Source organism: Clarias gariepinus, chromosome 19 (assembly GCF_024256425.1).
Source record: "Clarias gariepinus isolate MV-2021 ecotype Netherlands chromosome 19, CGAR_prim_01v2, whole genome shotgun sequence".
Taxonomy (NCBI): Eukaryota; Metazoa; Chordata; class Actinopteri; order Siluriformes; family Clariidae; genus Clarias; species Clarias gariepinus.
In genome coordinates this window covers 870,959-890,759 of record NC_071118.1, presented here as the reverse complement: position 1 = coordinate 890,759, position 19,801 = coordinate 870,959, and the positions used below count along the sequence as shown (strand labels likewise).

At 39.8% G+C, this 19,801-nt stretch overlaps 1 protein-coding gene across 1 annotated transcript; it reads right to left on the bottom strand.

Moving 5' to 3' along the window:
* Positions 1–127: 127 nt before the first annotated feature.
* Positions 128–18,966, bottom strand: mpp1 (MAGUK p55 scaffold protein 1). Its single transcript, XM_053478491.1, has 12 exons — positions 18,560–18,966; positions 7,441–7,572; positions 7,249–7,327; positions 6,468–6,553; positions 6,309–6,377; positions 4,202–4,398; positions 3,210–3,316; positions 3,027–3,107; positions 2,791–2,871; positions 1,580–1,782; positions 770–844; positions 128–636 (listed from the first exon to the last, which is right to left on the bottom strand). The coding sequence occupies exons 1-12, from the start codon at positions 18,680–18,682 to the stop codon at positions 460–462; spliced, it is 1,410 nt and encodes a 469-aa protein (XP_053334466.1). The 5' UTR covers positions 18,683–18,966; the 3' UTR covers positions 128–459.
* Positions 18,967–19,801: the final 835 nt, after the last annotated feature.

The window sequence follows — 19,801 nt, the reverse complement described above, 5'->3', positions numbered from 1 at the left end:
TTTTTTTTCTTTCTCAGTTTTGAATATTTATTCATTTAATTTCCAAAGTGCAAACACTCAAGGATGAGCTACATCCAGAACAAGACACTGAAGTCACCATCACCTGTCTGACATCTAGATTTCCCTGTTTTTTTTTTTTTGTTTTTTTTTTTAATCCAGCAAATGTAAACGTTGAGGTCAACACTGAACAGAGTGGTGTTTTATCACAGTAGTGGTCCTTTTTGCATCCTACACTGATGTTTACTGGCACCTCGTCGTGCTCTTTTTATAATGCGTATCTGAAGTTAAAAGAACTCTCAAACTTATTGCTTTAATAAAGAAAACATTTAAATACTTGGGTTAGGGTATAACCAGACTGAGCCAGCTTGAGTTTAGTCACATGACTTGGTATTGCACCTGATTTTTACAATAAGTGAGGGTTTGATTTGGATGTGGTTAGTGAAAGGGGGAAGATCAGCATCAGTACACCCATGACACAGGAACCCACTGAGGGCTCGAGGAGGCTCTCTCTAAAGCCTCTTCCACGCCCTTCACGCTCTCGTCTACGTCGTTGTTGATCAGGATGACGTCGAAGTAATGGCGGTAGAGACTGAAAATGGTGTCCGACTCCTTCTGGATGGCCTGCAGTGCCTCTGACTGTGGAGCGGAGGTGTTAAGAAGAGGGTTATTTCTTTTGAAGTTGATTCATGCGATAATTTAGATTGCTGGGGTTTAACAATATGATATTTCAAACTGTATTAAATTGGGGTGAAGTGTAAGTGTGACTGACCTGGGTGCCTGAGGTGGTTGGTGCTATGAACACGAAAAGGGGAGCGAACTCGGCTGTCCGGAGGAGCTTCAGTGTCTGAAAGGGAATCACATTTACTATATTTAGGTGTTAGTCCTGGAGAAACTCACCAGATTTACTTTATATTTCTACTTATTCCACTTTTAAATATCAGCTCCGTTAAGTTCTGGTGTCAAATCCCAAATAATGGTAAATGGAAAACTAGTGCACTATGTAGGGTGTACTATGACTTGTTCCACCCTCCAAGTAGTGCCCTTGATCCGGGGTTAGAGCGGGATTTGGGATTCAGCCTTGTGTTAGAAGCTAGTTAGCTTTGTAGCTAAGCGTTAGCCATGAACAGAACGACTTAGAACTGATTAGCCACTGAACAACTCCTGGGCCACGCCCACTCATACATATAGTTACACCGCACAGTGCTGTTACTGTCTATTATCAGCACTTGTGGAAAGGCTTTTATTCAATGAGATTACTCACTCAGATTTAAGTGTCGTACAAATTGAATTATTGACCTTGTTGTAAACAATGACTGAAACTGAAATGTTTAAACTGCCATTTTGCAATTACATATTTTTATTAGGTAAGTATCGTTGCTATTATATTATTATTTTAAATATTAAAATAAATTCCTAGTGAAAAAAATTATTAAACATCGCTGTAATACAAAAACAGCCTTGACGAAAGGATTCTAGCAGCTTAAATGGTCCTAGCGTTTGCTCCTTGTGAAACTTTATGCTAAACCCTAAGACACAGCTTTCCTTTAAAAAGACCCCATGTTGTTGTTTTTGCCTTTACCTGAGGCTCTACGTCCAGCAGCGCGATCTTGTCTTGCTCGTGGATCTTATGGATGGTTTCGATCTTGGTGCCGAACATACTGCCCTGAAAACTTCCGTACTCCAGGAGCTCGTTGCCCACAATGCACTTGGTCATCTGTTCGTTAGAGATGAAATAATACTCTTGTCCGTTTTCTTCGTCTTTCCTCTGAGGTCTGGTTGTGTCTGGGTGTGGAAGGAGAGATGTTTAATTAGGACTTAATTCTGCGCTTAATTACACAGCGCCTCGAATCTGGTGTTTATTACTTTATTACTGACTGACGAGAATAACAGCCGTCTGTATCCACGCTGAGTTTGGTTACAGCATGTCCCACACCGATTAAAAATCGTGTAGAGAGACAGTATATAGATAGCATATATCGCTATCAGGTCAATTTTTTATTTTTCTCCTTAAATGTAGAAATGTCTGAAAATAACATTACACACCATACACACCGCAAACAACTGATGAAAATTTAAACGTGTGCATAAATCCTAGGCTTGTAAAGTCACATTTTTTTTTTAACTTTATCGTCTTTAGTATCTGATATATTTTAGGCGGTTTTTAGAATCTTAAAAAAAAACAACAGATCACAACCTTTCTGTACGCTCACAAACTTTAAAAGTCTCATATTTTACTATTGCTGAATATTTGCTGGTTTAGTGTCTATGTAAATGAGCTACTGCTGAGCCACGCCCCCAGAACAGTAGAACTGAGCAACAAGCTGGAGGAGGGGCTCTTCTTATATGAGGTCACAATAGGGAAAGGGGAATCCATCTGATTTGTTTAAACCTCGACTAATACAAACATGGAAAAAGGACTAAAAGACGGAAACCTGTCTGAATCTCTAAACATGCTTGAAAAGTGAATCTTGCGTAATAGGTGCCCTTTAACAGTTAGCGATTATTATTCTGCAGTTGCTAATTTTATGAATGGTTTGAGATCGTTCGACTATATGCTATTTTACTATTTAAAAAAAAAAAAAATTAGCATTTTTTCTATAAACAATTAGAACAATTATGTCAACAGAATAAGGAAATTAACAACTAAAAATAGCAAAATATACCTAAAAGTAGGTCTTATATTTGGTGTACTATCACCCTTCATAGATAAACATATAGATATTTTCATTAGCAGTCATGTTCTGCAGTGTAAAGCTCTCTCTAAAACACTGTACTGTATAAAGTACTTACGAGGAGCTGGGTAGGCGAACTTTTCAGGGTATTTGGTCAGCAGTGCACTTTTGATGTGACTTCTTCCTACACCAGGAGCACCTACAGAGGGTAAAAAAAAAACAAAGACAGATGCATATATGACAGCATTAATGCAACATATAGTAACCTGTACACAGTTAGATGAAGGCGTGTTAAAATTTCAGCATGATGTACAATCTCTGTAACCCGTGATGTTTTCGCGTAACTGTACTTACCGATGAGTACCAGAGTTTTACGATTGAACGCAGGGAGCTGGACAACCTCTTCATAAGAAATGACATCAAGTTGATCAAAAACTGGAGAGGAAAAAGGCACATTGGTATTTTTCAATTTTTTTAATCCACATATGATTTATAAAATATGTTAGAAATCCTAATGCAGAGGAACGTGGTACTTACTAGAACTGTGTTTTGCCAGGTACTTGTCTTTGCATTTCTTCTTTTTCCCAAAAGGACTACACGACTGGCTGGGCTCGGCACTGCTCTTACTTTTGCTAGCTACACGCCTAGGAAGAAAAAAGAAGCGTAAACCAGACACATAAGGAGAAGATATTGCTAAATTAAGAGATTATAAGTTATTTGCTATCAGGTTTACACAGGGTTGGCTGAAAAGCCTGGCATTTTTCCTTGTAATGTTTTGAAACCTTGAAATAGTTTTGAAACCACAGACTGCGTGAAAAGAGCTGGACAAACCCTCTATGGCGTCACCTGTAGGTTTTTTAAAGAGCGGTTTTAAAGCTCAGCTGTAGGAGCGCTGGTTAACGCCCTTTTGGCAGAAGCTGACTCCATAAATGGGCAAATGGAGGAAACATATGGAGCCTAGCTACTGGTTGGAAAAAATGCTAAAATAAAAATGAGCTAATTCTAATTCTATTTCTTGTGGCGAGTTAAACTACAACGATTCCGGTAAGTTGGATGCTAAGGTAATGCATAGCAGACAGTTAGCGGTTTGTCACCAACAATGCAGCTTTCACTTAAATTAGCCACACCCTGAATTATGCATATTTGCATGGTTTAATATCATTTTAACTGATAAAATAATACATATAAGGACACCAAAATCCTTTTTTTTATCCCAGGCTGCAAACATGTTTATTTCTGTTGTAAAGTTAGACATTTTAACATGGGCCTTTATGGGATTAGTGCACTAAAGTGTTAATCATCTCTGCGTGGAACATTATCAGTTCTGATACACTAAAGAAATCTTCAGTGTTCTTGTATTCAGCGTGTATGCAAATGCAGTCAAAATCTGCCCTCAATCTGAGCGTTTGCTCCAATTTATACTTTTAAATACATTTGATCCAGACTTGGTCCGTGCTGTATTATTATACATGATTTAATTCAAGTAAATGACAATGAAATGGGTAAAACCTGGATAGAATGGTCCATACCATTCCTGAAGTTCTGGGGATGGTATGAGCCCTGCAAAGTCTTTGCCCGAATTCTCCACCCTGCCCTGCCACCAGTTTGGATCTTTTTTGTTGATGATCTGGATTATGTCGCCAGTTTTGAATTTAAGGCCAGCCTCTTTGCACGGGATGAGCTCGTCCTTGGCAGGGTCATAGTCGAACTGAGCCCTCATATACATCTGCAGTAAGGCAAACAGCAGATTTATGATTTTGCACAAAAAAAAAAATCTTAGGGTCAGGGGCTAAACCACCTCCAACCATCCACTAGGCTTCATGGAGAACATATGAGGGTGATATAATTAAATTTTTTGTAAATGATGATGCAAGTAAAAAGACACTTTAAAGATTTAAATAAAATAAACATATATCATTATACAGTATATGCACACAATATATTATATAAGATTTCAATATGTAATATAACACAAAATTACCACAAAAGAAAATTCTGTTTCTGGTTAAATGCAATGTTTTTGATGTACACCATAGGCTTCCTATAAGCAAAATAGGTTTTTATATGTAAAAAAAAGTGTTAAAAATGTATTACCTGGTAATATGTTTGTTTTGCATAATGTTTTTCACTTATCTCACTAATCTATTAAGTTGCACACCACAAGAGGGCGCATGTGCAGTTGCAGTATTGCACAGAGCATGTATTTACAATAGCATGATTTTCGTTAGCCTTCTTGTTTGTGTTTGTTTAAACTATTTTGAAATTATTAATTATTTGGGATTGTGCTGTTTAACTGTTTGAATAAAACTTAAACTGAGAATAGCCTATGAGTATTTTTTGCTACTATTAGTAATGATTATTCAAATATTGATTGTTAACATGTTCAACTGTTAACTGAAGGGACGTCAAGAACCCGAGCACGAATGGAGGAAAAAATCTCATTCCTGTTCATAAAGAAATGAACAATTTCTAGTCCTTGCTCACGAGTGCACTCTATACATCCTTAAAGACCAAAATGAAGCGTAAGGACAGCCGGGTTTGGCGGTATGGGTGGTGCACGCTACAAAACAGTCACTAGAGGTAGAACAACGAGCGGGGTGTTTTCCAGATGACTGAGTGTGAATGAGGAATAGATTCTGATTTTTTTTTTCCATGCCTGTGTGCTAATGATGAGAAAAATAAAACTAGAATTGAAAAGCTTTGGTGGAAGTTGCCTAAAAACACTACAGTGTTTAATGAGGAAGTGAGATTTTCTACAGTTAGACTCTACTGGAGTCTGGATGACTAAATACAGTCACCTGATTCAGAGGGTTACAGGAATCCCCTAATGAAGAACAAACCATAAGATGGAAAGCAGCTACATTCAAACTTTAAGGTCCCTTCTACTCTACAGTTTGACAATGGCAACGTTTCGGGAAAGTTTTGCGTGATGCTGTGACAAAATCGGCTGAACGGACAGACATACAGATATACAGAAAATTGTCTGAGACTGGTTTTGCGTCCTCCAATGTATGAAACAAAGATATTATTTAAAGAGCGAGTTCTGATCAATGTACAGACAAAACCTCTGTTATTTTTGTTACGTGTGATTGGTGGATCTCTCTGTAGCTTTAGATGAGTTTTTGAACCCTTTGCTCTACCCTACTGAATATGAACCACACAAACCCTATTTCCTGATTTCTTCAAGGAAACACTGCCTGAACACAACCTAAGGATTCGTTACACACACACACACACACACTGCTGCTTGATTTATTATCTGAGACAGCCAATCAGAAGGAATTTCCTCCAGTCTCTTGGCTGGGTTTGTGTCACATGTGTCACATCGAGCTCATCAGAGCACAGGGCTGCTATTTTAAGAGAGTGTGCAGAGCGAATTAGAGAGAGAGAGAGAGATGGCAAGCAAAAATGCAGTCCAAACGAGTCCCAAATATAACTCCACCTTCCAGCTGTGTTTTTGTGTGTTTAGTGCTGGTATACGGTACACTTATTTGATGAGTTGCACAAAATGTAATGTTTCAGGTCGACAATGTTTACGTTCTGTCATCTGAATCGCAAAAAAAAATAAATTAAAATTCTAACTTGCAATCCATATCCTAGAATCACGGTGTATAATCAGTACAGCGTTCTGCTCACCTCACAAATCATGGAGCGACTCTGCTGATTTGGGATGACTTTCAGAGTGACGATGCCGTCTGTATCTTTCTGCAATGATAAACATATTTGAGATTTCCCTCACACAAGAACGGGTGTATCCGGATCATCTGTGTGAGACTGTATCTGAGACACACGAACCAGAATCTTTTGCAGTTGGTCCACACTCTGATTCGCAACACTTTTCCCGTTAATCTCAGCAATTTCATCTCCTTCTTGTAAGGAACCTGTCACACACACACACACACACACTTTATATATATACTGCTTTAAATATAAAAGCCGCCTTAAGCAAAGTAAGAGGGGTGTTCAAGTCAAAGCAGGACTTTTGAACAGAACTCAGTCCTAAGAGTAAAATCTCCCTTTATTTTTCCATATAATCCCCTGATACACTCAGACACGTATCCCAGTGTTTCTGAAACACTGGCCTCCCAGGAACTCCTTTGGTGGATTTTCCAAATATGCAGAAATGGATTGGAGTGAGGTCAGGACTGTACGGGGGATGTGGTGATAACTTCCAGCCAAGTTCCTCTAGCGTGCGAGTGGTGTTGGTGAATGATTGTGTGTACAGTTCACACAGACAGATGAGTCTTTTCTTCATTGCAAGTTGCAGACAAATTATCTGCCGATTTTTAAAGATCAGGCGCTAAATGTTTACGGGAACAACTGCAGCGAGCTCCGAGCCACCTCGGCCAGGACTGTCATTCACGGACGTACGGCCTTCTTTAAACTGTTTACATCGTTCTAATGTTTTACTGCGGCTAAGAGTCTCATCTCCGTCCTGTTCTTAAAGTCTTCTGTAAATGTCAATCATGCTTCACCTCAAGTCCCGGTTTGACGTGAACGCCACTTATATACAGTATATACTGTAGATTAGAACCTGCCTTTTTACTAAATCAATAATAATTCAAACAGCACTCACCCTGCCTGTGGATCATCCCTCCGTGTAATATTCTGGCCACCATACACTTCTGTTTCTCGTTCAGTTTGAGGGTCACACCCTGAATGGTAACGGAGCGAAGCAACATATCAGACAAAAAAACAAAAACAAAGTGAGCTTGATGACAATCGATTATTCTAAATATGAATCCAGGAACTGGACCCGAGACAGTACCAGTGGCTCTGACGGATGCTTCTCGAAGGCGACCTCGCGCATCTTAGTCACTTCTTTGATGTTTGTGTGGTCGGTGGTGCCGTTAGTGTACACTGTATCCTGCTCCTTCGCTTCAAATGTCTGCACGGCTGCCTGAAAATGCAAGCAGACACACACAAATTAATGGGCGCCACATGGCTGGACTAGAGTTTACACATAATGGTATAAACAACAAACAAACAGAACAACAGCTTGTAAAGACTCCAGTGAGTCACACAACCACTCTGTACAACCACGCCGAGCAGAAAAGCCCGAGAGCTCAGAGATACTCTCTCACACACACACACACACACACACACACACACACACAACCTTAAACACGGTGTTTATTCGTCAGCACCACCACTGGGTTAGAATGTCACGTTAAAAGGGTTCAGCTGCACTTTATAGCACATATCTACCCGTGCCATTTGCTCTCGGGTTAAAGATTAAACTCACACATTTTTAACAACTCATTAGATCCCGAAAGACATGACAGGGTTGTCATGGTTCTGGGTACGGCTCAGAGGTCTGGAACGTCATGTAAAGGGAAGACATCAGTAAGGTCACAGAGCACCGGTGAATCATTTCAGGGTTTTTATTTTAAGTTCAGAGGAAATACAATCAGAGCTTGGAATAATGTGTGTGCTGTTTGTGTAATCTGCTCTCTACGGCGAATGGGATTGTTTTAATATCCTCCTGAAAGCCGAACTCTACCGCTGCAACTGTGAAACACTGACTGTTTCTCTTTATTCATAGCTGATAACTAGAAATGTAATCAATGTCCTTAAACAGGAGGAAACTTTGAAAAGGAATTAAACCTTATAACAGACCTCATATGAGCACGGTACAAGGATATATATACTGTATATGGACAATAAAGTCGGGAGAAAAAGTTATGTTTAGTTTTTATTTTATTTTATATAATATATATTCACGTTGAAAATTTCAAATCCAAGAAACAGGGAAATGAGATGTTCAAAAATCAGCAAAGTGTGACACCGTTCCCCATCTGCCCTAAAATGTCACTAATACATTACGTATAAGAGACTAAAAGATTACGCAGCTATAAAACTTGCTGACGAGCGGCGAGCGCCATAACCGCGCGGTGAGACGTCTGATTCATAGCCCTCCAGCCGTGGACTCGAGGCTCACGTGTGGCGCATTAACGCTAATCTGATCTGCGTTATTGCACGTCTCAGCACATGCTAAAGGTCACACGGGTTCTTATGACTTTATATTGCACGACTGGGACTTTGGTCCTGTCCTGGGATGTTGGGAAAGAGATCAGTGAACATGCAGTTCCTCGTAATGCTGGGAGGAAGATTCCAAGAACAGAGCAGAGGAGTTTTCCTGGATTTAGAAAAGAACTATGATGTCATTAAAAGAGAAATTAGGTAAAAAGCCATTGTTGCAAAAGGAAGTCTTGTGGACAGAGAATAAGCTTACACACACACACACACACACGAACACACACGTGCATTTTTTAAATACATTTACAGATGCATTTAAATATGAACTACAAATATTTACATACTATATACATATTTATTTATTACACGCACGTCACAATAATAGATTTTTTGTGGTGTTTGAAAAAATCTTCACTTTTTTTTTCATTTCAAAGTTGTTTAGTGACATTATTATAAGAAATATACTTAAAACAATAAAAAATATACTTTTTAAAAATATTTATATTAATTAGTTGAAAGTTAAAGGATGTTTGTAATTTAGAATATTTCAGATATACAGTATAATAATTATATTATGTACTTACTGTATAGTACACTTACATTTTTTAAAAAGATAATAAAAAAATTATGTAATAAAAAAGGCAAAAAATCTTTCTTCAATAATCCTCACATCAATGTACTGTGACATCACCATAATTATATTATCATTTTATATAATAAAATGGGCCAAAGCAGAAACCTCCAATTGGGACTCATGGTGTGTGTACGGTGGTGCTATTAGACAACATGGTGGATGCAAACCCAGTAAACAGCAAGAAGAAGATCCAAGTACACACAGTTAATAAGTGCTGTTACTCCGGAGGAACACAAACATGAGGAACACAAACATGAGGAACACAAACATGAGGAACACAAACATGAGCCATAAAGCAGTTCGTCTGCAGAAACAAAAGATTTTTATGTGGAAAAAATGCTGAAGTCAGCGAAAATACTGCTGACCATTTCTCTTTTCTCTGGCCTTCTTACTCACACACACACGCACACACACACGTACATACGCACACAGAGTTTCAGGATATGAAAAGTGTCCTGTTCGTTCAGCAACAATTGGAAACTCAAGGTTCCTTTTTTCTAGTTTTATATGATTTATAGTTTTGCAAAAAGCCCAACGCCGATGTTCTCCTGAATCACACTGCAGTAAAAGTGCCCTCCTTCACCCTCATCTCACACACACACGGTGATGCTCCTGTCGCTGTAGAGAAATACAGGATGTAGGAGGAATACTGCAGGAGGTTCCTGGGTGAGGAACAAAAGCGAGTAGAAATTTCAGGATTTTTTTGCCTAATGATTTGAATCGTTCTAAAACATTAAACCAATTTAAAAACACAAAGCATATGAAGATCCTGTAGCTCTGCAGGTCATTTAGCTTAACTTCTGGGATATTCCCGGCTTTGTGACTGCGGTGTAAGGATAAACTGGGATGATCTACGATTAGAGGAATCACATTAGAGCAGTTTGATCTTCCCAAGCGCTCTGGAGAGAGAAAAAAGGAGAAGCTGCGAAAAAACAAGAGGGCGGAGATGTCCATGAGTCCATGAGGAGCTTCTGCCACTGGAAAGCTGAGGATCGTCTTCGCTGGCAATTCGGTTATAAATGAGACGACCTTCAGGCTCACTGTTTCAACTCAGAGTTCCTAGTGAGAGTATTTTAGTATTATGTTTTAAACTAAGTGACTACTGACATTTTCCCCCAAAATATTTTCCTGTGGCTGAATATTAATCTATTAGACAGATCATATACAACATTAAAATCAATGTAAGATCCTAATCTGCCACTCTTGTTAAATTACGATTGTAGCTTATTAATGTTTGCTGCATGATGAAGATGTGTGTTATTGGATGGGAGCAAAAATAAGTGGAGTGTGTGTGTGTGTGTGTGTGTTTATGTGGTCTAGGTTGTACGTTGTGTATAGCAGCGTCTGGTACAAACAATAAGACTTTGGCTCCAGGTCAGATCTGACTGGTGCAGGATGACTCATGCAGAATTCAGGGAGGATCAGATGTTCTTACTTAGATACGGACACATGCAGGATACGGCTAATTATCAAGTTACCAAGATGCCCAAATACTCGTCAGAGTATAAAACAGTAACAAAAAAAAATTATATGCTCAAAAGCTATTTTAACCCAGGTTTGCACCCCAAAAAAAAAATTAGTCGACCCCAAGAGCTCCATATGGGAACCCATTCCATCCAATCGCTGCATGCATACTATGCAACTGAGTCGCCCTTGGCTTTGCATTCGCTTATCCTTAATCAAAACATTCATATTCCAATCAAAAAACTGCGTAATTTAACATCTTGTAAACGTCTTGCAATATTTTTTGCCAAACAAAAGCAGTTCCAAATCTTACATATTGAAGCTTTACGACATGATCTAGTCGATACTTTCAAGCATGTTTAATATTTAATATAACTTTAATACATTTCAGACAGCTAACAAACTGTAGGCAGAGACAAAACCTTGAGCTGTATCTGTCTGAATGTCCTGGATAAACTCCACGCTTTTCAGAGCAGTCACCACCATAGCAACATCAAGTCTGAACATCAGGTCTGCAATGCAACGCATTCAGTGTACAAGCAGTAGGAAAAAGATGTGGTTTTTAAAGCAAAAACCTGGTCCTTAAAAGGTGTCACGTTATTACAAAGACTGTCATAAATAAATAAATAATTCTAAAAATGAGAAGAAAAGATACTTTGAAAACTAACAAGTATGTTTGTGTGACGTTATCATAACTCAAGGCGGTGAAGTCTGAACTTGGGATTATATCATTTTTAAGATTGGTGCGAAAATCATGGACTTTTCATTAGCAGCTTTCCGAGTACAAGCCGCAGGTTCCTTTTCCTAGTGAGTAGTTGGAAATGAAGTTTATGAAGATTCTTAAATGAAGATTAGCCCTGCTAGCCCACTTATACAACTTTCCCCTATTAAACTCCCAAACCACAAGCTGGATCAGAAACCAAAACAAACCCCAAACCACCAGAACACCCTGTACACAGATCTTCAGGTCCTGAAACAATAGCTTGAGACACCATGCTGGCTTCAGTTCAGTAGGGGGTTGATCCTCTAAAAGTCATTTCCAGAGTCGTGTACCCGGCCTGTTCTAATATTTCAACACATGCTTTAGACTGGTTAAAGATTTCAGACTCGAAACTGCATCGAGGCAGAAAAACCCGGCTTGGGTCTTGCACAACCTACCAGCTGATAGAGGCGTGACAACACTGCCTCGGAAAATCACTCCAAAACACTGATGCATGGTCTTCAGCGCAGAGGAAGTCACATGCTCTAAGCAAACTGTCTGAACAGCCTGCTCCGGTTAACAAGTCTACACAGCTCAAAATAACCTCAGTCAGCTGAATTCACAGCTACAGAACCGCAAAGAGAGAAGAAGACGAGAAGTAAGGTGGAGTGAGTGTGACATTATAGTGTATAAAAGTACAATACCTCACCCTGAGACTTAACTCCATCACTGTACATGAGACGGTGCTAACAGTTAACACGATCTAAAGAGGTTCTTCCTGTAAATTCCCCGATTGGGACAAACCAAAACCGCTCCTAAGGTGGCTTTTTCACGCTGTGTGGTTCCTGCGTGGTGCAGGAACTTCTGCGGCATAACAAACAAAAGTCGCACTAATGTCTAAAGAGTCAGATTTTAAATCTGTGGCCTGAGAGAGGCTCAAGGGGGTTAAATTGGCTGTTCTCTGGGTGGGAGGGGCATTCTCTCTCTCTCTCCTGTCAATCATTGTGATACTTTCCAATCATGGGTATTGGGAACCTTAAGTATGCAAACGAGGGCAGATGGTTATTTCCTCTCAGTGTGTTACTGCGATGTTTAAAAAGATGTACAGTCCCTGTCAAAAGTTTAAACACACCTTTTAATTCAATGTTTTTTGTTTTTATGATTTATTTTCTACATTCTGCAACAATAGTGGAGATTTCCAAACTATGAAATAACACATAAGACATTATTTAAAACCCTTAAAACTCGAGCGAGACGGATGCTTGGTGGCAACACAGCATGGGTCAATGAAAAACAATAAACGTTTGTTTCAGATATGTCAGGTGGAACGAAAGTTTTACAAACAGTAAATTTTACCGCTACCGGAATATGAGTATGATGTCGCAAAAATGGAGTACTCTCAAAACAACCAAAAACAACCATAAAACATGTGATCGTGTGTCTCTGTGCCATTTCTTTCCCTATGTGATCCATTCAAAAAAATCTTAGTCATGTTTGTATAGTTGGTTAAATTAACAAAAATTCAGTTTATCATGTTGCGAATAGTGTCACGCTGTACTGCACAGTCCTGAGCCCTGTATATATTTATTTAAAAAAAACAGCAAAACAAATAATGGCTACAATGCTCTGAGCTTTAAGGGCTACGACATGAAGGTCAGATGTAATGGAACAGTTCTCACAAGAACAGTATCGTGTCGAGTGTGTTTGTAAAACCCATCAAGCTCCATGATGAAACTGTCTCTCATGAAGACCTTCTCAGGAAAACAAGACCAACACTGAGCTCTGCTGCAGAGGAGAAGTTCATTTAGAGTCACCAGCCTCAGAAATCACCAATTAACAACCAGCACCTCAGATTAGAGCCGTTATGAAGCTTTACAGAGCAGAAGGAGCAGATATACATCTCAATATCAACTGTTCAGGGGAGATTATTGGACATTAAACATCAGGAAAGACCGTGGAGTTAGAAGGTGTGTCCAAACAGTGTAGCTGAACCCGGCTTCATGTGGTTCTAGGGAACGTTTCGAGTTTTAGATGATCTCTCAACCCCAATCCAAACTCCACTGAATTCACCTTTGATCTTTTTCAAAGACTCTCTTTGGAGACCAATAGTGAAAGTGGCATGTTATAGGTCATATAACATATTTTACAGTGTGTTGCAGTTAAACTGCTCAGAAGCTTGATTTTGCACACGTTGGAGTAACTGGACACTTCTAAGCGTGTACGCTTTTATACTTTATCAGTAGGGGTTAAACGATGATCGACGTTAGTTCAGTGCTCCTCCGTGTCATCGCACCAGGTAATAAACTGGTACATAGTACAGAACACTAACAGCATGTAGAAATCTCTCAGCAGTTTCAGCAGAAGAGGTTTTCTCTGTCATCGCCTTTATCTTATCAGATCAACGTGTCGAGATATGGATGATGTTTCTCATCTTTTATTTCACCAGAAAAATCCTCCTGATGTAGCAGTGAATGATTTTCAAAGATCAGCAGTTTGAAAGAAATGATACTGGCGCCTCCTCCACATTACAATCACTGTGAGCTTAAGATTCTCCTCCAGCACACAAGACCACAGCAACTTGTCACGGTGCAAAACAACAACTTCTGGTTGGAGGACTTCCTGTCATGTGAACACAAAGCCAAGTCACATGGCGTAGAGCACGGAGAAAAACACCTCCCCGGCCAGCCCCGGCTCGTCTCCCCTTACAGCGCCGTGGCTTAATCGCTCAGAACTGCCTTTTGACCCACTAAAAGAATTCGTGTCGAACTGAGAGTGAACAAAAATGTGTTTGACGGCAAATATGAAAAACAAGTATAAACAGACAAGAGACAACAACAAGACGCTCAGACACATACAGTTATTCATTTCCAATAATCCAAACTTTAAAAAGCAGTCCACATTAGTACCCTACATTCTTAAAAAAGTTTTTTTTTATGGTTTCACTCTGTTTTGATTGGGTCCAGTAGATTGGGTAGAAACTAAAAGAAGAAATAAATGAGTGTAGAATGTCATATAAAAGTCATATGATAGTGTGACTAAAAATATAAACTACAAAAAAAAAAAGCTAAACTAATTGCTCAGTGGTTAAGGCATTGGACTACGGTTCAGAAGTTTCCAGGTTCAAACCCCACAATCACCAAGTTGCAACCGCTGGGCCCTTGAGCGCGGCCCTTAACAGCTCAGATGTACAGTATAATGCAATAAAAATGTAAGTCGCTCTAGATAAGGGAAGAAGATAAGTAGAGACAAAGTTTTCTTCGGTTCATTATTACCTACCATTATCGATCATTATCATATTTGTAATCCTAGCATACTTCATACAAGATGGCCTGATGATGTGTTGTGTTATACACACTCAAAAAGGGCCAATGTTCCAAAAAGGTACAAAGACTCTTTATGTTGCGCTTTAATGCATCACGCAGATCTGTACATAGAACATTTATGGGTTTCTACTTAGGGACAACTAGAGTGATTTTTAAGAAATTCTACAATAAGCATTTTTCCCCCCTATTACATGTTCAGAGGTAGTACATGATCGTGATGCAAAACACCAAGCACGGGTTATATATTCTCCATGAGGGGGTAAGGGACAGGGTTAGCATGCACACCTTTAATTAATATAAATCTCCAGTATGAGCCTCAGCAAGTGAACTGCACTCTGGGTTTACACTCAATAGGCGTGACAGATGGATTGCACTTACAGTGGGTTTCCCAGGTGATTACTGGACCGGTTTAAAATGTTTAAAATCAGCTCTGCTAGGGCGACAGCCAAGAGCTTTTCATTTTCATTAATATTTGCACTAAAAAAAACCCCAACTCTTAATTAACTTGGGATCAGATAACCATTCTATAATCGGGGACACACACACACACACACACAGTGTGGTGTTGCACAACCAGCTCCAAGCTGTTTCACAGACTTCCCTGGATGTCGACTGCAGTGATGAGACACAGCAAAACAGACTGTCTATTTATAGCGTGTTTAGCCTTCTAAGCCCTGGATACATGACTAAGAGATGAGCCGCACCAACACCAGCGAGGATTCACCGGAGGAATCCTAACTCAGCATTCGCTCTGTTAATAAAGTGGTTTATGGGTCAGAGTTTTGCGATTGATTTAATAAAGGAAAAATAAGCCAGAATGGTAATATGTATATAGATGTATATAACCCAATTTTTTGGCTTAGCGTCATGTTTAACAAAGATGGTGTATAATTGTTTTCACAGCCGATCATCGATCACTCATTAACACTTTAATCATCCGTCGTGCATCTCATTATATATTTTTTCTCTGTTCATCAGTAGCTGTGATGAGTCACCATGGAGACGACAGATCCCCGTGTCATTACCACATCCCCCAGTTCAAGCTCCATACAACATACACCAGCTAAAACCGCACAGGTCATGGCATTGTAATCCGCTCTCGGATCCGCGTAGTGCTGCCTCGCTGAATATAATTGCATTAAAATGATCTCAAGAATATTTGATACAGAGCTTCTAAAAGGTACAGGGAGACAGATCCAAAGGACAAGAACGTTCGGTAGCCTTTGGTAAAGTAATACATCATACAAGAGCAGTCTCTAAAAATATAATCCCTTATTCAGAGCATTCGTCTCAGTCTCACTGTGTTTGCTGCTATAAACCGAGATTCCACTGAGGGTGATAGCTGAGTCATGCCATATGTTGTGTGTGTGTGTGTGTGTTTCTGTGTGTGTGAAACAGAGAAAGTAATCAACACTGATAAATTTAGACCATTCAAAAAAGACAGTCAAGCTGATTGATGATTAGAAGAATAAAAGGTTTAGGAAATCAGGATTTGGTCAAACAGAATTTAAGCAAATTTGAGATTTAAAACAAATAAAAAATTGATTAGATTAAAATTAGGGGCGTGGGGGGGTTACATCATGATTCTGGAAGGCATTTCTGCAATACACAGTGTGTACCATGATGTATGTTCACAAACTGTCAGCATTTTTTTTTTATATTTAGAAAAATCTCATTTTTATTAAACAGTTTTTTTTATTAAAAAGATTAATTCCTCACACCAGTGCTGTCCAGTCAGTTTGTAATTATAATTTGTTCATATTTTTTTTAAAAAAGTGTACTGTAAATATAAATGAGAATAATTATTTATTATATAAATTGCATCACATATTAATTGGTTTAAAATAAAAGTTATCATATTTTTTAACTATTTTATAGAAAAACTTTTGTAACAAAATATATCATATCATACTAATTTCTATTATCTAGGAAACCTCTTTAGTCCAAAAAGGGACCGTGGAGGCCACTGGTGATTACAACGTATTTATTCCCATTTTTAGAACCGTGGTAGAACCTCCGGTCAACATTCACACACTATGGGCAATTTGGGGACGTCACACAGCCTATTCCGCATGGAGGCCCGGGTTCGATTCCCAGCCGGTGCCCAAACCCCCAGCCACTGGATGCAGTGCCGGTCCCAAGCCCGGATAAAATGGGAGGGTTGCGTCAGAGAGGGCATCCGACGTAAAACCTATGCCAAGTTGCTGCCGGGAGCAGCCGAAAGGCCAACAACAACATAGCCTATTCCGCATGTCTTTGGACTGTGGGCGGAAACTAGAGTACCCAAGGAAATCACACCAAGAACAGATAGAACATGCAAAATCCATGCACACGGACCGAGAGGCGGGAATCGAACCCAGACCCTGGAGGTGCGAGGGGACAGTGCTAACCACTACGCCATTGTGATATAATGCATGATATATCGCACAATATTAAGGTTTTCTAACAAACTGACAGCAATGTTGTGTTATAAACAAATTACTTGTATGCATTTAAATATAAATTACTATGTTCAAAAAAGTGCAGTTTTATTACAGTTTGATAATTATTTTAAAATGATCCTACATTTTACAACTTTCACAGCAAATCTATTGTTTTCCCATCAAGGTTTGTAACATCTAGATAAAATCTTATGTTTATTTTAAGCATCTTTTCATAGTTTGTCCTTCAACCTTAAACCATATTTGTGGTGATAATCTGAAATGGTTGTTAAATGTAAAATAAACAAGAGAGATTAAAGTTTTAGCGTATTGTTCTCATGTGAACATTAATATCATGTAATTGCCTCATTAATCGTGTTTATCATTTAATGACAGATTAGGAGAACACACTGCTCATAACGAAACTGATATCGGTTCGGCTGATCTGGTTGTGGCTTTGGTTTTGCAGCTGCCTAATAATATGATTTAACTATATAACAGGCTGGATGTTAGAACATTTTATTTATTTATTTATTTGTTTTCCGGGTCATTCTGAATAATAAACAGATCTTGTATAAAACACACCCCGAGTCAGAGGGTTATTTGCCCCGCTCTACCCGGAGGCCTGGCAGCTCATTTTACAACTTTCACAGCAAATCAGCTGCATAAAATGTTATTAAACACTACAGAGATATCCCTGAGAAGTGCACTGTGACGTCATTTACCGCGAAAACGACATTGTGTCGTCACACCGCTCAGACCTACAGGGAAAATGCTGGATTTAAACAAACAAACAAACAAACAAACAAACAAAACGCTATGATTGTTTATCTTTTTTTTAAATATAGTTCGTCCTTCATCCTTAAACCATATTTATGGTGATAATCTGAGGCGGTTTTATTTAATGTACGATAAATAAAGAGTAGATTAGAGTGTTGTACGGTGTTGTTCGGATGTGAACGCTGCGGTTTAACAGCGGACCGGAACAGGCCGGGAGTCTGTGGCGCGTCAGCACTGCGCAGGGTTTACGCAGTGATGCTGCTCGGCGCTGATGTCGTTACATAATTAACTCATTAATTGCGTTTATCAATTAACGACAGATTAAACAGAGAAACGCATTGATCGTAATGAAAGTTGTTGATGTGGATGCGGCTTTAATTACCTAGCTGTAGATCTGGGAATAAGATAAAGTCGATGTAACAGGCTGCATGTGGGAATGATATTATTTCCTGGTAAACGTTGTACCTTATAAATAATAATAATAATAATAATAATAATAATCTGGATAGACAGATCTAGTATGAAGGGCACAGTGAGTGAGAGGGTTATTTGCACCCTCATACCCCCCCTCTCTCTCTCTCTCTTACCTTGTCGTTCTTGGGTTTGTTCAGCAGCAGCTGCTCCAGGTACAGGTCCGAGAGCGCCGTGCGCGCGCTGTTCACCCGCTCCAGAACCCCCGCAGGTTCGGTTTTACTGGAGTTTAACGTCATTCTGGACCCGGGGTTCGGGAGAGCAAGTGCGAGGAGCGGCTCACTGGTGCCTCCTCTAACAGAGAGAGAGAGAGAGAGAAAGGGAGAGAGAGAGAGAGAGAGAGGGGGGGGGGGAGGAAGCTGGAGTGTAAAATAAAGTTCAAGAGCATGCACAAAGTCCAGAGTCCAGTGGAACCGGGAGCCGAGCCTGTCTGTGTCTCTGCGCTCACAAAGCCAATACACAGCTGTGTGTGTGTGTGTGTGTGAGAGAGAGAGGAGGGGGTTTGGCTTCTGTTTCCTTCACACATAAAGAGCTCCGTTTTGATGACAAAATCGATGGAGGCGAAAGAGCACAGCCTTTAATGCGTCATTTTGTTACTTTGTTTCTTTCTTTCTTTGTTCTTTCCTTTTACTTCCTCATAAATGAGCTGATCAGACCATAACCTTAATGTCAGTTTCCTCCTTATGATTCTCCTGTAATTAAACCTGATGCAGTAATCCTGTGCTACAGTCAGGGTTGCCAGATCTGCTTCTCACAAAAAGACCTGAAATAACCTCCTCCTCCCCACCCATGCATTGTTTACTCGTGTTACTGCTCGTAGGGAACATTTATGTCTTTAGGTCTGGAGCCTATCTAGCCTGAACGGGGAGCCGATCTGTTACCGGGGACACACACGTTGCTCATATACACCAGGGAATTTTGGGAACGCAGCATGTTTTCGGACTGTGGGACGAAACCAGAGTACCTGGAGGAAACCCACCAAGCATGCACACACAGACCAGAGGCGGGAATCGACCACAGACCCTGAAGGTGCAGGGGAACGAATGCTAACCACTATACCACCAGGTAACTTTTAACTCCAGCATCCACAATCCCCCTTTCCTCGCGCCTTCAGCGTTCACCTCCACTCTGAGAGGGTAGTGTGTGATTGGAGTTTGCAGACCTTGTCCTTCCAGGGTGTCCCCCAACCTTGACCTTGTGCCCTTCTGAGTTTCCCGGAAAAAAGCTCCAGAAATCAAACCCCTGACCATCCAATCAGTAACCGAGAGCCTTAACCGTTTAATCCACCACTGGTTTTCAGGTGGAACCCTGGTCCAAAACAACCCCAATGCAGCATAAAAAGGCCACCCAGCTTAAGC

Bases quoted from the DNA above. Each gene is read 5' to 3' on its own strand.
- mpp1 (XM_053478491.1), bottom strand. From the start codon at position 18,682: ATGACGTTAAACTCCAGTAAAACCGAACCTGCGGGGGTTCTGGAGCGG. The intron at 2,872-3,026 runs GTAAGTACAGTT...TACCCTCTGTAG, and splicing joins TAAAACTCTGGTACTCATCG to GTGCTCCTGGTGTAGGAAGA. The intron at 1,783-2,790 runs GTAAGTACTTTA...TTCCACACCCAG, and splicing joins GTTCGCCTACCCAGCTCCTC to ACACAACCAGACCTCAGAGG.